Source organism: Calliphora vicina, chromosome 2 (genome assembly GCF_958450345.1).
Source record: "Calliphora vicina chromosome 2, idCalVici1.1, whole genome shotgun sequence".
Taxonomy (NCBI): domain Eukaryota; kingdom Metazoa; phylum Arthropoda; class Insecta; order Diptera; family Calliphoridae; genus Calliphora; species Calliphora vicina.
In genome coordinates this window covers 140,328,797-140,347,240 of record NC_088781.1, presented here as the reverse complement: position 1 = coordinate 140,347,240, position 18,444 = coordinate 140,328,797, and the positions used below count along the sequence as shown (strand labels likewise).

General features: G+C 34.0%; 1 protein-coding gene across 1 annotated transcript; it reads left to right on the top strand.

The window, feature by feature from the left end:
- The first annotated feature begins 1,358 nt into the window (after positions 1 to 1,358).
- Positions 1,359 to 18,427, top strand: Kdm5 (Lysine demethylase 5). The gene is made up of 4 exons (XM_065502261.1): positions 1,359 to 2,515; positions 11,029 to 12,432; positions 12,523 to 13,934; positions 14,205 to 18,427. Exons 2-4 carry the CDS (start codon positions 11,088 to 11,090, stop codon positions 16,728 to 16,730), a joined length of 5,283 nt encoding a protein of 1,760 aa, XP_065358333.1. The 5' UTR covers positions 1,359 to 2,515; positions 11,029 to 11,087; the 3' UTR covers positions 16,731 to 18,427.
- The last annotated feature ends 17 nt before the right edge of the window (positions 18,428 to 18,444 follow it).

Here is an 18,444-nt window from a genome sequence, read left to right as displayed (position 1 = left end):
CAATCAGAAAAGAGCTCAAAGCAGAATATCAAAAAAAAGTCTTGAAAAACAGAAAACTTGCCTTTTGTTTAGACGTCACAATTTGTTAGTACAAAAAAATACCCATGATTTTAGTCATGACTTAAAGTCACAATGTAAATGCCCCCATATTCAGTTCCCTTGTATTATCGTGCAGACTGGTCAGTAATCAGAAGCTGGGTGGAAAATTAAATTAGGTGTCAGAACATTGACCAACCTATTACAAATGCAGGTAATCTAGACTTTTATTTCAATAAATTAATATCTATAGTTAATGAAACTTTTAAGAAAATACCTGCCGGTCGCAACAATCTTAGCAACGAGAAATCTCTGATATTAGTAAAATGTAAAAGTAGTCAGAGAAATCCGTACAAACAAAAATATCAAAGATGTAGAGATTTTAATTCGAAAAATGAATTAAAAATTATTTTGAGGCAGTTAAATAATCTAATTGATTTCCACCTTAATAAAGACCGATATGAATCATGTTCAAAATTTTTTGCAAATTTGCCTTAGGGCTCAGAAAATCAATCAAAATCCGCGAAAGTTTTTCCATTTTTCCTGTTCAAAATTTAGTGTTGAAAATGGGAAAAGGGAAAAAACTCCCGCGGATTTTTTTAGTCATGATTGGGCTGTTTAAATGCAATAAAATGTCTTTTACTGATCTTCATATAAAAGGTGATGTTTTTTAAAACCTGGTGCTTGAAAGGCTAATTCACTTTCGAATGTATTAGGGAATTCACACACCATTACTTCTTCACCTATGGACATAGATGTCTCAAGATTCATTCTTGATCTTAACTACAAAATTCTTGACAGATCAAACTTGGAACTTACCAATTTATCTGAAGTGAAGTCGTATTTTTTTGTCTCTCATTCTTAAGGCAGCTTGAAAATTTTATTTTTCATTTAAACTTCTACAAAATTTAACTTTATTTTCTACTCAAATGATTTTCATATTTTTCTTATAGTCAATGTTATTGTCCATTTGGCCATTACAGCGACATTTTATAATTTCGATTATTTTTCACTCTGGATATTAAAGCTCACATTTATTAAACACTTGTTATTCATTTTCCAGCATTTAAATTCACTATTTTAAACATTTTACTTAATTTTAGAATTTTACCAAACATACGAATTCACCTCGCTATCACTACTAAAGTGCTAAAGTAATTTACAATAACTAACGGTACTTAACAGTGACATCTACTGGTACGTTCCGTAATATACGCCCCAAAAATTACCACACTGTAGGAAATAAATGCAAAAGTGCGGCCAAGTTTATGAACAAAAGTACAAGTATTCATTTGCAAAAAATAGCCAATACCTGGCCAAGTCGTTACTTCAACATCACTAGTGGAGGCAAGTATGTCGTCGTGTGAAAGAAAATTGTAAATCTTTGCACAAAAGTTAGAATTGCTCCTGGAATATAACCAAAAAATAGTAGAAAAGCCTATTAAAAAATCAAAATAAAAACATTTCAACGAATTATACAGCAGCAAGCAGCAGAAAAGTGAACAAAATCGAAGAAATTATAACAAATGTGAATTTTTAATGACGACGTCAATTTGCAAATAACAGCAGCAGCACAAATTTATTAAAAAAAAGAAAAATTTTCTTAACAACGCCGTCTGTATTGGATATTGTTACAGATTTTTGAAGAACCGAAAACGACAGCCAGCACTAACTAATAAAGGCTTAGGCCCATAGAAATTATACCACGACCCTTGAGTTTCCTAATAAAAAAATGCAAAACAATTGGTGGTTTCTGTGCGAGGTCGACTTTTTCAAAGGCAAAGCTTAGCAGCTCTGCGAAATGCGTACATCCGATACCGCAGCCATTAAGGCAGAGAAAAAAGTGAAATTATTATATGTTAACCAGAAATTATATAGAAAATCGTGTCTATATAAAAACGTATACGCTTAAAAAACGAAAAAAAAAACTCGAGGACAATACCATACAGAGAAAATACAAAGGAAATCGTAATTTTCCCTATTTTTGGACTATACTCTTTATAGATCGACGCTGCTCAAGTATTTTTTTTCTTTATTATTTTTTCGACTGAAATATAATTGTAAAGTGAACGGTTGGTTCGGTCGGTCGATTAAACGAATATAAAAATTAAAAAAAAAAAAATAATATAAAAAAAATTGTGGTGTATGTGATCCACGTTTGATTTTTTTAGTTTTGTTCACTTTTGTAAAAATTAGATAAAATTAAATTAAATAAAAAAAAACTTTTTTTTGTCCATTGAATTGAATATTATGCAAAACATACTGTACTAAAGCTTGTGAACAAAAACAACAAAAACAAAAAAAAAGAAAGAACAATATTCAAGTGATTTTCGTGTTTCATTTAACAAGAAAAAACCTGATTTTCATTTTGGAATAGGATTTAAACAAAAAAAATCGAAAGAAAAAAAATAAAACCCAAGAAAAAGTAAATTCAAAATAAAGGAAAATAAAAATAAAAACAACAGCGCTGTGATTTAATGTAAGTAAACTTGATTAAAATTTTTCCAATGTTTGAAAAGAAAAAAATAAAAACTAAGAAAAAAGTTGTGTATTTTAATTAAAGTTTTGGAACCAAGTTACAGCGCGAGCAATGAAATTTTGCTTGAATAGAGAAAACATGCATACACACACCCGTACATGTAGTCATGCATACGACATACATTCAAACAAACTCACATACATACATACATATATACACAAACACATCTAAATATATGCACATACATTAATACCACACACTCGCATGTACACTATATATGTGTGTGCCAGTCTGTCCGTCCAACCGTCAGTCCGTCCGTCCGTCTGTCTGTAAGTTTGCCCATACAGATATTGAAAGAGGAGGTAAAAATATTATGATGGTGATTGAATTCGGTGTTTGTGTATGAGTGTGTAATACTACTACTACCACTATTAAAGCTTTTCTCATGTACATGTGTGTTTGTCAGTGCGTGTATTGAGTTTTTTAATAGAGTTTGTTGTTGGTAATTTTGTTTTTTTTTTTTTAATTTCGCTAGTGTGAGACGTGTGTAAGTGGTTGGATGTGTGTGTGAGTTTATGTACTTTTTTAATCTATTGTTTTGTGATTATTTTAAAGTTTACAGTTTTTCACTGACGTTTTCGTTGTCTGACACTAGTGACACTCCGGCCTACAGCCGTGAACATCCAACAAATATGATCCTTGATGGCAAATAATAACCAAAGTGTTTTCAATTTTTTGTATCCAACTTCTTCCGCTATCATACAGGGTGAAAAATGTCTGCAGTTTTCACGAGAGTGTAGTGTACAAATGTTTCATGAACCTCGGTGGGGGTTGTTTGCCTGATTAACAGCAACAACAACAACAATGGCACAAAAGTACAATAAAAATTTCTATTGCATGAGAGCTTACCCTCAAAACTTTAATCATATTTCGTCGTCTACAACCTAAAATTCTGTTCAATATTAATGACGAAACTAGTATGCTGCTTGCACTATTTAAAAAAAAAAGAAAACAAATAGCTACATATGTTTAAAAGTATTCTACAATATTGCAAGAGCCAGAAAATAAATAAATTTCCCATTTTTTAAAAAAAATACAATAAAAGCAAGTGAAGTTTTGTTTTAGCTTTTTTTCTGGTGAGATTTCCCAACTTTAATAAATCTTTATCGAAAAACTAATAGTTTTATTTGTTAATAACTTATCTTTTATACACATTAGTCATAAATTTCCAAAATACATGACCAAAATACATATCTTTTTTTTCTCAGTGCTACAAGTTGCCAGAATTTGTCAAATTTAACAAAATGGCGAATTTCACCACAGAATATTAAATAATATTTGACTATTTCTTAGCTTAGTGATATATTTAACAATAGTTAAACATAACTACTAAAATTTGTTTGTGTCATTCATTAATTTGTTAGTGTTTATTTGTGTAAATTTGTCTGTCCGTCTGCCTGTTTAGTTTAAATTGAGACCCTTTATGTTTAACGTTGTTTGTCTGTCCGTCCGTCCGATTGTCTGTTTGTTGGTTGAAATACATTTAAGGAAGACCACAGATAATTAAGAACAATAATTTATATTTATGTATATACTAGGGTAGTCATTGTTATAAAAATTATTCGAATAATCAAAGAAAAATATTTTTTTTTTTATTCGAATAACATTTTTCAATTTAGAATAAAAAAATTTCAATAATTGTGGATTAATCGATTAGACTAATTTATTTTCAAGTTAAAATTTTAGAATAATATGTAATAGGCATTTTTAACCAGTTGGCAGCGTAACTCCAGCTGACTATTTTTTGCTCTACTCATGTTTTACCTTCTGAAATGTCAAAAACTAGTTTACAAACATTTTTAGGATGTTTTTGTCAACGCTTTATGTACGTAAAATATTTAAAAATGATAAAAAACTACCTATTTCATTTAAAAGTGTGTTTTTGTGATTTTTTATTTTGCAATAATACATTACAATTTATTCTAAATGCTAAAAGAAGCACTTAAAAATATAATCCAAGAAATGTTTTTAAAGATTATCAATCTGGGAATTCAAATATTTCACATTTATTTTAAATTATTTGAGATTAAAGGTGTTTTTTTGCAATCATTCAAAAGAAGAAGCAAATATTTTAATACTTGCACAAATATATGATCTCCATTTACACGCTAATGTAAAAATGATGCTAGTTTTATCTAAATTGAACAACTACGTTATCACTTGAACCCCTGCCTAACTACTTCTCTGTCATGTAATTTTTTTTCTGGGAACTTAAAACCTTAAATTATTCGAATTATTTAATGGTTATTAGTAGGAATCCCCCGTGATACGGAACTCCATTCCGATCGAAAGTAGAATTAATTCCGTTTTTTGCATCTTTAGAAAAAGTAAAACGAAAATTTCTTTCGGAATGAAAACATTTTCAGTTTTCTAAGTGAAATTGATATTAGTTTGTAATTAATTGTGTTTGTCATATTTTTAAATAATTTCTTAATCAAAAATTTGACTTTTGTCATTGCCAAATTAATGTGCTGTTTTTCTATAGCGAACGAGTACTTTGAGTGGAAATTTAACATGTGTTTTGTTATTGTAACAAAAACAAAATACATGTAAAACGTCCACTCAAAACGCTCATTCGCTATAGAAAAACAGCACATAAATTTGGAAGTTCAGAATTATAAACTATTTTGGGAATTGACAAAATCAAACGGAATCTGAAAAAGCTAAAACAAAATCGATCGGAATAATAACTATGGAATTGAAAGTGTTTCTCATTCGACTGTGTTGAATACTTTATAATAGGGGCTCCGATTTTTAAGTAATTTTTTGGAATATAGCGCATTTTCTATTGTTTATTTTGTATTATTTAGTGGACTTAGCACATTTTCTTATAAATTTGTCTTTTTTTTGTCGTTTTAACACCGATATTTGATTTAAACTCTCCACTGTTACTAAAGTTGCTCTCAAATGACAACGGAGCAACGTTTTGACATCAGTAGTAGTTGATAATAATAAATTTCAAAATTGTCAAATATTTCCTTACTCTATGTCTAAACTGATCAATTTTTGTCATAATAAACGTCAAATGGTTGTTAAGATAGAAAATTATCCAGTATTATTTCTCTATATTTTTGTTGAGATGTTTAGTACTGAAAATTTTAACTTGTGTTTCAATCAATTTCATTTGTCACTGTCATTATTTCACCAAATAGTACAGTTTTGTAAATATACCTTTTAAAGTACCTTTAAATAACTCAATTAAGGAATTGATTCAGAAAAACGATCGGAAAATTTTTGTATGAAAATCACTTAGGGCCTAATTCAGAAACACGGAAGGAAAACGATTTTAAAATTTTTTATGAAAATCACTCAGTTTTCAAATAATTTGTGAGTGTTTTTCATACAAAAATTTTAAAATTGTTTTCCTTTCGTGTTTCTGAATTAGGCCCTTAGGCCACTGCTACACGTTCAATATATATTGTGATATTTGGATCGCGATCCATTGAAATGGATCACGCAAAATTAGGTTATTCTGCGATTTGGATCGCGATCCATCAATACCGTATACTACACGATCAATAAATATCGCGATACTGGATCGCGGTCAATATATATTGAACGTGTAGCAGTGTCCTTAGTCATAGAGAAAATATACATAGAGCGGAAACTATGCCCTTAGTTTTCAAATAATTTTTGAGTATTTTTCATACAAATATTTGAAAATTGTATTCAGTCGTGTTTCTGAATCAGGCGCTAACAAATTTAGGTCAATATTATTGAAAAAAATTATAAAAATTTAAGAAGTTAACATTTTTCTTTGACATTTTCTATGTTCCTGTTTAAAACTAATAATATTCGAATTTTTTTAGTAGCATAGTATTATGAGACTTGTGTTTCAATAAAATTCATTTGTCACTGTTTAAAAAAAGTATAATTTTGTATTGTATCGATGTTTGTTTGTGTGTGCCACCCAAAGGGTACATATATTGTTGTAAGCCATTATTACACGATGCACATTGTAAATATTGTGCCGCCAACATATTGCAACTCTCTAATAAACATACAGACATTATTTCTTACGGCACTTGCGCACTGTGTTATAGCTACGTACCAGTAGCAGCATATCTCAAACATATATAACCCTCTTGCTAAATTCCACTTACTATCATCATTTTTATACGTATTCTTAACAATAACATAAGTTGTAAACGTTCTAACTTTATACACATATTAATATTAAATGGTTTAGCATAATATACTATTGGTATAAACAAACAAATTAATTTTATTTTAATATTTATTACATATAAAACAAATTTCGAAATTAAATTTTAATAACCCGACTTGTTAAAGTTATAGGTATATGGTTTTAATTGAATTATTGTAGGATAAATTTTGTGTAATGAAAATAAAATCAATATATTGTCAAGTGCCAGTTTACAGCCAAATAATTAAATAAAACCATAGAAAATTTTGTTGAAAAACTCTCAAGTTTGTTATGATTGTAGTTTTAGTTTAATTAAGAGCTTTCAAATAGTTTCCCAATTTGGTAAATTTAAATAGAAATGTTTTAAATTCAGGTTTTTTTGGGTTTTAAATTATTTATTATTATAATAATATTTAAATTTAATTGGAATTTATTTTAATTGTTTAAAAATTCCTATTTTTGTACTAATTGTTTGTGTGTTTGATTGTCTGTAAAACTTACTAATAACAGCCACAAAATTAATGCTTTTACACAACAAGCAGACAAACAAAATTAGCTTTACTTATTGTAGGTGGAATATGATAAAACACTGTAATTATTAGAAAATGTGGCAAAAACAGTTATCAATATAAAAACGTCAAAAGTTTTGTTGTAAAAATAAAACTTTTAACTACTCAAAATCACGCTTTAAATTTTATGAAAATTCTTTACATAATTTTAGGTAGACCCATTGTTATTCATGTGCTTTAAACGCTGAGAAAAAAGAGTGACCAATTCGGTTATGTGGAATCTAATACAAACTATAATTTAATTTGTAATTTTTGAAAAAAAAAAATTTTTAAAAAGTTAAAATTTTTACAAAAGACAAGATACATTTCTGTAACTCATATATAGGTCAGTGAAATGGAACACAAAACCTACTTAATTGTGAAATAAAAGATAGTAAAATACAAATTATCATAGTATTTTTGTTTGTGTTCTAAATAAGGTGTTAAAAATCAACATAAATCACGTGTTTATTACTTGAAATTGGAACTTAAAGCTCATATTATAATTTAAAAAATGTAGGAAATTTTATTATCTAAGATATATGCAAAAATTTCTAACCTTTGACCAATATCTCGAGTATAGGGACAAAAACGTAATTTATGGTGACTTTTAGCACCTTATATAGAGCATAAAGATGATGGTTTATGCCAATTTTTATTTCACTATCTTTCAAATAAGAAAAATTATAAATTCTATTCTTGTACCACTCAAGACCTTGCTTACCGTAGTGACAGGATGCCAAATCATGCCAAAAATAAGTGGACACAAGAAGTCTTATGAATGGAAGCATAATTTTTTGTAAACATTCCTTGATGTTTATTCCGGTATTTAAAGGGTTTATGCCAATTTTTTTTATTTTGGGGTTTCAATAAGAAAAATTATAAATTCTATGCCAAATCAGGCCAAAAATAAGTGGACACATTAAGAAGTCTTATGAATGGAAGCATCATCTTTTGTAAACATTCCTTGATGTTAATTTGGGTATTTAAAGGGCCCTTTGTAACATACAGTGGTTGACAAAACAATGGAAACTTTTCCAAATATTCCATATGTAGACCAAAATTTAAAATATTTTTTTAAAATAAAATTTTTTTTTTTAGTATTTTACTTGTATAGTTTTATTTATATAAATTAACTGAAAAACAAGCAACATAATTAATTATATTCTGAAAAAAGGGAACAAAATTCAAAATATTCACTATTTCGCTACTGACAAAACAATGGAAACTTTTAAACTTCTGCAAGAAAGAAGTGTAAAACGAAAATAATATTTAAAAGAACGATGTAAAAAGCATCCTTACATCAGTTATTTTATTTTTAAATTCTGGTAATTTTTCACAATTTCTTTTTCTAAGTTTTTCGCATAATTGCTTTTTTTCAAAGTTAATGAAAATGGCTAAAGTTAAGATTTGTGAAGACTTAAAAAATAAAATAATTAACGATTTTAAAGCTGGTTTAAAACAAAAAAGTATCTGTGACAAATATTCAATAAATAAATCAGCAGTTTCAAAAATTATAAAGAAATTTCGTGAGACCGGTTCTGTAAAAACTCAACATTTAGGTGGAAGACCTCGTAAGACTACTCCTAGACAAGATAATTTAATAGCGAGAGAGTTCAAGAAATTCCCAACAATAACTCCACGAGAGGTTGTTAATAGCCTAAAATTAGAAATAAGTACCCGAACAGTTAGTCTCAGGGCAAATGAGGCTGGTCTTGGTTGCTATAGTCCTGTAAAAAAAACCACTCATTTCTAAAATGAACCGTTCTGCTCGTCTACAATTTGCCAGGGATCATTTAAACTGGTCGATACAGAAATGGAATACTCTCCTCTTTTCCGACGAATCCAAATACAATTTAAGAGGCAATGATGGGAGAACATTTGTTAGACGACCAAAGGGAAAAAGATTAGATCCAAAGTACACAAATAAGACTGTAAAGTTTGGCGGTGGTAATATTATGGTATGGGGATGTTTTTAAGGGCAAGGTATGGGCCCAATTCATATTATAAAAGATACCATGACAGGTATAGGATACATAACCATATTAAACGATATTATGTATCCATACGCTGAGGAAAATATGCCCCTGGTTTGGAGATTCCAACACGACAACGACCTCTAGGGTTGTAACCGAGTGGTTACAATCCAACGAGGTACGTGTTTTGAAGTGGCCTGGCCAATCAACAGATCTCAATCCCATAGAAAATCTATGAGAAATTGTAGATCTTAAAATAAGGACCCAAAATTACACCAGGAAGGAAGATTTATCGGAGGCGGTTATAAGCGAATGGCAAAATATTTCAAAGGAGACCATTGACTCTTCAATTGGTTCAATGCATCGTCGATGTGTAGCAGTTATAAAAAATAAGGGATACCCAACAAAATATTGAGTTATTGCAAAGTTTAGACCATATTTGTTAAAATAATACCTAAGTTTCCATTGTTTTGTCAATGCCGTAATAAAGAAATCGTTTAATTTTGTTTTCTCATTTTTAGAATTTAATTAGTCGTTTGTTTTTTGTTAAATTAAGTTAATAAAAGTATACAAAGTAAAAAATTTTTTAAAAAATTATTTCAGATTTTAGGCCACTAATGAAATATGTATTTGGAAAAGTTTTGTCAACCACTGTATATTTGGCTTATTTTACCGCAACTGCATATTGCTTGCCGTACCAAGAACGTTTTGGAAAAATTTTCTGCTTTTGGGTCCTAAACTTTTCATCAACATTCCCTCGAGCATCAATACATTTCCTGTCAGGACCTTGTATGTTTTTAAACCTGCATTGGCTTTAACAGTTCGTACCAAACTAAATTACAGATATGTACACTTCAAAATTACATATAAGTTATTAAAAATCGCGTTCAATTTTTACGTAATTTTACGTAATGCTGGAACTAGTTCCAAGGTGAAGAATATGTAAATTAAAATGAAGGTCCTTTTAAATTTAATTAAATTCTGTTTACATACACATATAATACAATTTATTTATTTACGGTCGTTCGCCCGTTCAGACTTTCTCCATTTTGCGCTTTGGAACTTTCGAACTGTTTCATAATAGTACTTAAACAAATATTTCGCTACTCGCGTTGTCAGGGATATTGCATATTTCCAATGGCGAGGGGATCAGTAAGTAGAGCAGGCATAAAGTTTGCTTTATCAAATAATTTTTTTTCTAACAGGCGGAAAACAAGTTGTAGACAACTGCTGGAAAAAATGTACATTTACCCTTAAATCTTTAATAAGATACTAAGGAAGCACTGTTATCAGTTGAACTCCCTTTTACAAACCAAATGAAAAAAAAATCTAATATAAAAATAGTGTTTGGAAAACATACATACATATGTATGTATATAAATGATGATGAAAGGAAATAGGAATCACTATCATAATTACCACAAATTTTTGTTGAAAGTATCACCCCCTTGCACTACACATACATACACTCGAAAGTTAATAACAAGAGCAACAATAAAGGAAAGGAACGTAGCCTTTTCAGTGCAAATGCAGTGAGTGAGTGATTGAGTGTGTATTGTTGTTACACAAATTGTGTACATGTGTGTGTGGTGTGTTTGTACGTTGAATAAAGTTAGTGAGCTATTGTACACTTTCAACCCCAAAACTTTTTTGTTTTTTGCTTTTTGTTTAGCGTTTTATTTTCCAAATGTTGTTTCCATTGCATGGAATTATGTAAACAACAATACAAGTTTATGTTTGTATTTTCATTATTTTTTTTTAAACAATATTTCTCGTTTGCAGACTCCTTGTGCTCGCAGACAGACAGAGTAATATCAAAAAATCAGCACGCATAGAGAATAATGTCAACAAAGATATCAGCTTCAGCCGATAGTAGCAGTAGCACTACCGCCAGTCCAGCCGCAACTTCGTCAATGTCTGCAGCCGCCAATGGCTCCACAACGCCAGCCAGACGTCTACGCACCAGAACTTCAACGGGTGGTAATGTAAGTGGTGGTGAATCAGCTCAAAAGAAATATGGACCACTTACCGAAAGAAGTGACTCAATTTCCAATGCGTCCAGCACGACTACAGGAAATGAAGAGAAACCAAGTGCAAGTGCAAGCAAGAAATATCACAACAGTTGTCCCCAACCGCCAACAAGCTCTGGCCGCAAAGAAAAGATTCATTCACAACCGCACAGCTCCAGCAGTTTTAACATGAATAAAACGGAAGAGTTTAACTTTGACACGCCGCTAGAGTGTCCCGTGTTTCGCCCAACTCCCGAAGAATTCAAAAATCCCCTGGCCTACATCAGTAAGATACGACCGATTGCGGAAAAGTGTGGCATTGCCAAGATTTTGCCACCTGACTCTTGGTCGCCTCCCTTTGCCGTGGATGTAGACAAATTGAAGTTTACACCACGTGTTCAACGTCTAAATGAGTTGGAAGCCAAAACTCGTGTAAAACTCAACTTTCTCGATCAAATAGCGAAATTTTGGGAATTGCAGGGTTCATCTCTGAAAATTCCCATGGTGGAGCGCAAGGCCTTGGATTTGTACACATTACATCGTATAGTGCAGGAGGAAGGCGGTATGGAACAAACTACCAAGGAACGTAAATGGGCCAAGGTGGCAAATCGCATGTCTTATCCGTCGAGTAAGAGTGTGGGTGCCACCCTTAAGGCTCACTACGAACGCATATTGCATCCGTTTGAGGTGTATACGTCGGGAAAAGTTTTGGGACAAGGTAATTCTGGTGCGGGTGTGGGCAGTCCAGAGGTTAAGCTAGAAGATGGCACCGATTACAAAGCCCACGAGATACCCACACGTCAACAAATTGCTCCTCCAAACGAGACCAATGCCCGACGATCCAAACGTTTTGCCAATTCAAGTGCCAGCTGCGGTTTGGGCGTAAATCGTAGTGGTGTCAAGACAGAGACAAAGGAAGACTTTAAAAGAGATTTATTAAGTTGTTTCAATGCGTCTGCTGCTTCAGCAGCTAACCGTGGCAATGCTGGGAATGGCATCGTCGGCTCGGCCCAAAAGAAAGCACCTGATCCCAATGCTGCCGTGGATCCTCTAATGAAGTATATTTGTCACATTTGCAATCGCGGCGATGTCGAGGAATCAATGTTGCTGTGCGATGGCTGCGATGATTCATATCATACCTTCTGCTTGTTACCACCTCTATCCAGTATACCAAAAGGTCTGCTTCTATTGCGTGTAACTTACATTTCTAATGTTTTTAATTGTTTGTTTTCTCTTCTTTTTTTTCGTTGTTTTCTCCAACCTTTAGGTGAATGGCTCTGTCCACGTTGTGTCGTGGAGGAGGTTAGCAAGCCCACAGAAGCCTTTGGATTTGAACAGGCTGAACGTGAATACACTTTGCAGCAGTTTGGCCAAATGGCAGATCAATTTAAAATGGACTATTTCCGCAAGCCAGTACACTTAGTGCCCACAGATTTGGTGGAACGTGAATTCTGGCGTATTGTTTCGTCCATCGACGAAGATGTGACTGTGGAGTACGGAGCCGATCTGCATACCATGGATCATGGCTCTGGTTTCCCCACAAAAAGTTCACTCTACTTGTTGCCCGGAGACCAGGAATACGCCGAGTCGAGTTGGAATCTAAACAATTTGCCTTTGCTGGAAGACTCCATACTGGGCCACATAAATGCAGACATCAGCGGCATGAATGCTCCCTGGATGTATGTGGGCATGTGTTTCGCCGCCTTTTGCTGGCACAACGAAGATCACTGGAGTTATTCCATCAATTATCTGCATTGGGGTGAACCAAAAACCTGGTACGGCGTACCCGGCAGTTGCGCAGAACAATTCGAGGAAACAATGAAACAAGCGGCCCCTGAATTGTTTGCATCTCAACCAGATTTGTTGCATCAACTGGTGACCATCATGAATCCGAACATATTGATGAACAACGGTGTGCCTGTTTATCGCACCGACCAAAATGCCGGTGAATTTGTGATAACATTTCCTCGTGCCTACCATGCCGGCTTCAACCAGGGCTACAATTTTGCCGAAGCGGTTAATTTCGCTCCAGCCGACTGGCTTAAGATGGGTCGTGAGTGTATAAATCACTATTCGATGTTGCGTCGTTTCTGCGTTTTCTCGCATGACGAACTCGTCTGTAAGATGGCTCTTGAGCCAGCTAAGCTGACCTTTGGCATCGCTACCGCCTGCTACATAGACATGGCTGAGATGGTGGACTCTGAAAAGAAATTGCGCAAATCTCTGCTAGAATGGGGCGTCACAAGAGCGGAGCGTAAAGCATTTGAACTGATACCGGACGACGAACGCCACTGTCAGGAATGCAATACCACATGTTTCCTTTCGGCCGTCTCATGCGAGTGTACAAAGACCATTGTTTGCTTGCGCCATTACACCGTCTTGTGCACGTGTCCACCCGACAAACATACACTCTTGTATCGTTACACACTGGATGAGATGCCACTGATGTTACAGAAACTCAAATCTAAAGCTCAAAGTTTCGAGAGATGGTTGTCACGGTGTCGGGACATCGTTGATGCCAACACCCCCACCTCGGTGACCTTACAAGAGCTCCAAGAGCTGTGCAAGGAGGCTGAGATCAAGAAGTTCCCCTCGTCCCTGCTAATCGATCGCCTTAATGCTGCTGTCTTGGAGGCAGAGAAATGCGTGACCGTAATTCAACAATTGGGTATAAATAAGGTAAGAAATCGTCTATTTATAAATTTCATTTTCACAATCTCATCTAATCGTCGAGTTGATTTCAACTTTCCGAATTTTTTTTTTTTAAATTTTGCAAAAATTCTTTAGAGCAAAAAAATTTGGTTGTACTTTTCGATAAAGATGAAAATTATTTCAGTTGAAAAAATTTTCTTTTAAAAAAATTTGAAGAATTTTTTTTGTGAAAAACTCAATTTTTGGTAAAAAAAAAAAACAAAATTTTTGAAAAAATATTTTTCATTTACTTTTTAGGTGCGCACCCGTTCTGATAATAATTTGGAAGCTGCACAGTACAAACTAACCATGGAGGAACTTGAACTGTTTGTTCAGGAGATCGATAATCTTTGTTGCACCATCGAGGAGGGCGTTTCGGTGCGGGAACTTTTAGTTTTAGGCAAACAATTTGTCGAACGCACCAATGAAATGCTGAAGCCTTCATTAGATGCCCTAGAGGAATCTGAATTGGAATCCATCATTGGCGAAGGCAACTCGTTGCGCATTGAGTTGCCACAAATGCAGCAGTTGAACATGCGACTCAAACAATTAAAATGGTACAAACGATCACAGGGCCTAAGGGCGGCCAGTGCAAAACTTACTTACGATGACGTTAAGAATTTATTGCATGTGGCCGCAGCTGAGATTGCTCCCACTGATCCCATAATAGATGCAGAAATACGCAAGCTACAAGAAATCGGAGCTTCAATAGAAGCCTGGGAATGTCAGGCCAGAAAATATTTTAACTGCAGTACGCAACGCCATGAACTGGTAGAAATTGAACAATTCCTTAAGACCGCCACCGACATTGAGGGACAAGTGCCTTCGTACAGTGTGCTTAAGGATGCTCTGCGTAAGGCCAAGGAGTGGTTAAGGTCCGTCGAACAACTGCAGGCCAATGACCACTTTCCCTACTGTCATACATTGGAAGCAATAGTTAATCGGGGTACGAGTATTCCCATAAGGCTGGAGGAACTTTTGCGAATGCAAGGTCACTTGAAAAGTGCCCATGACTGGAAGGAGAACACCGAACGAGCATTTTTAAAGAAAAGTACTTTCTACACTCTGCTAGAGGTGCTAATGCCTCGGGGAGAGTCAGTTATCATTGACTCTGATTTGAAGAAAAAGTTCGAGGATGATTTCGTTAAAGAAATGAACCCCGCACAAATTGTGGACTCTTTTAAGGTGGCCGAAGAAAAGGAATTACGTGATATGCGAGAACACAGACGTCAAAATATGACAAAAAATCCTCTGCGTGATGATTACTGTCTCTGCAAGTCACCTTTCCAGGGCGTGATGTACAATTGTCAATTATGCCGCGATTGGTTCCATGAGGATTGTGTACCGCCACCCCCACAAATGCAAACGAATTGTGTGGCGGATGAAGGCATTAAAATGAAGTGGTTGTGTCCATCTTGTGTTCGTTCAAAGAGACCACGTCTTGAAACCATACTACCCTTGCTGGTGTCCTTACAAACGTTACCCATACGCTTGCCCGAAGACGAAGCTCTTCGCTGCCTGGCTGAAAGGGCCATGAATTGGCAGGATCGAGCACGTAAAGCCCTCACAAGTCCAGATGTCACCGCCGCTTTAGAAGTTATAGCCGCTGCGGCCCAGCAAAGGAACAAACAGAAGAAACGCAAGGGCGCTAAAGATTTGGGAGCTGCCCGCAAGCCTCGACGCAGCAGTCAACGCAACTCCAAGGATGAAGGTTCCGAGAATGGCGACTCAGATGATGAGGGACGTTTGCACATAGTGGAGGAGAACTTTAGTAACGATGAAGAGGAAGAGGGCGAAGCAAATGCAAATGCAACGAACGATAACACCAACAACACTCACAATGGTCTCCAGCTGCAGAAATTGTTATCGGACAGCGAAACGGACAATCTCGACGAACTTATGATGGAAGGTGACCTGCTTGAAGTATCACTCGATGAATCACAAGAGCTCTGGCGCGTGCTTTCAACGGTACAACCAGCTCAGCCTTCAGAAGCAGCCACACTCGTTGAGCAGCATCAATCCATGCTTAAACAACAGAACCAACAGCACCCACAACCGCCTTCCAGTGTCAATTCAGCTGCCGAAGACTCCAACGACAGCTTGCTAGTACAGAGTAGTCCCAACAGCACCAGCAATAGCGTAGGCAGTGGCAATGGACGCAGTTCAGCCAGTGTGGTTAAGAAACGTCGTTCTCTTGATCCCACAACGGGCTGTCCTGTGCCCAGGAAAAAAATTGCCACACCAAACAAACCTAATGCTTCAAACACGACTTCGACGAAAAAATCCTCTAGAAAATCGGAAGCGAATAGCAAACTGGCTGCAGCTGCAGATGACAACGCTGAGAATTTCACACCGGCCAAGCAATCCAATGGAGGTTCCCAAAATCAGACCAACAACAACAACAGCAGTGCGTCGGGTTCGCAGAAAAAGCACCGGAAACGTGTGGGCGGCAACAATAACAACAGCAATACAACAGTTACGGCTAGTCAAAAGAAGAACTCTCAAAGAGCTCAAATGGCCCAGCAGGAGGACGACGAAGAAGAATGTCGTGCCGAAAACTGTCACAAGCCAACGGGCCGCGAAGTTGATTGGGTACAATGTGACGGCGGTTGCAACGAATGGTTCCACATGTACTGTGTTGGGCTCAACCGCAGCCAAATTAAAGCTGACGATGACTACATTTGCATACGTTGTTCAAAGAATGTCACAGTAACCACAACGGGAGGCGGCGGAGCTTCAGCTGTGACGACAACACAAAAAGGCCGCTCCCAAACGGCACGATAAATGATGATGACCGACGTTCAGCGTCGTCACCAGCCGCAGTCGTTGTCGTTCTCATCACCATCATCGTCTAGCTTCTTGTACACATAGTAAATATTCAATCGATATTATATTAAACAAAAAAAGAAGATTCTGTTTTAAATGGGCATACTTTTTTTAAACAAACAAAAAAACTCACTCTTATCCCCCTACTCCTACTCCCACTTGTTCTCATACTACTACTACTACAACATCAACTTCTATTACTTTGTTTTTCTATTTAGTAACATGAGAATTTCGAATACAAAACACACGCAAGCCAACCAACAAACCAACCAAGTAACCAACCCAACCACACAAATCAAATGAAGTAATGTAATGAATGAATGAATTTTTTTTGCACAGAATTCCAAAATCACGCAGCTAGAACTATATTTTGAACAGAACTAAAACTAAAACGACGATGAGCCCAACCATCATCCAATTGTTAGAAGGAACAATTAGTAATATTCAAACTTGAAATGATCAAAAACATGATGACAAACATTTATTATAACCAGAAATCTGCACTTGCTTGCATCAACAACTGTACATGGAAAAGATAATTAATTAATTAAGAATTATAATTTATTTAGTTTCTTTTTGTAAACAGAAGACATTTTTAAGCAAGAGTTTGATTTTTAGCCAATTTGCTAGTTTGTTTCTAAATACATATATAAAAAGATTGGTAGTAGTTTTTTCTCTGTATTTTCTTTCTTTTTTTTTATATACATATAAAACTTACACAATATATATATTATATATAAATATATACATAAAAACATATATAATATTTTTATGATTTTACTGAAACAAAGCGATAACTTATATGTAATTTTATTTAATTATGTTAGTTTGTATTTGTAACTTTGTAATGCTTAATTAGTATGTAACACTCTGCCCCCATAATGATTAGTATATATAGGTACATATATATATGTATATATGTGTATATGTGTGTATATACTACATATGTTTATTTATTACATATATGCATATATAGATAGATATTGTACTTTTAACTGAGAAATAAGAAAACAAGAAAATTATATACATATAATAAAAATATACATAAATTAATAAATAAATAAATACATAAATACATAGATTTAAATACATATACATATGTACAGATAATATTATACTACTCTATATGTATGTATTATTTGCAACTTGAAAATAATAATAATAAAAATTTAATCAAAAAAAATAAATAAAAATAAAAAAACAAATTAACAACAGAAATTCGCCCATAAATCGAATGAAAAGAAGGAAGTAGACTAAACAAGAAAACAAAAGGACGAAATTTCTATTAGACAGACTGATCGACTGACTGTCAGACTAAGCAGACGGACGGAGTTAAAAACAATGGGACACCAAATGTAGACCGTTAGCTATACATACATCTCTTTTCTTTTAAATAATAATAATAAAAAAAAACAAAACATTGTACATTTTTTATTTCTTTTTTTAACGTGTAAAGATTAATTAAATTAATATTTTTGACTATACATATATACTTTGATTAAATTTTTAGCATATAAAAAAAACACACACATACACTACACACCCGTACATACATACATAAATAAATTAATTAATACATATATTATGAACCCTTAAATTTAAATTTGATGTAATTCTATATGATTAAAAACAAAATAAATGTAGTATTTTAAACACCAGTTTTGTTTGATTT

Bases quoted from the DNA above. Each gene is read 5' to 3' on its own strand.
- Kdm5 (XM_065502261.1), top strand. From the start codon at position 11,088: ATGTCAACAAAGATATCAGCTTCAGCCGATAGTAGCAGTAGCACTACC. The intron at 12,433-12,522 runs GTCTGCTTCTAT...TCCAACCTTTAG, and splicing joins TCTATCCAGTATACCAAAAG to GTGAATGGCTCTGTCCACGT. The intron at 13,935-14,204 runs GTAAGAAATCGT...TTTACTTTTTAG, and splicing joins AACAATTGGGTATAAATAAG to GTGCGCACCCGTTCTGATAA.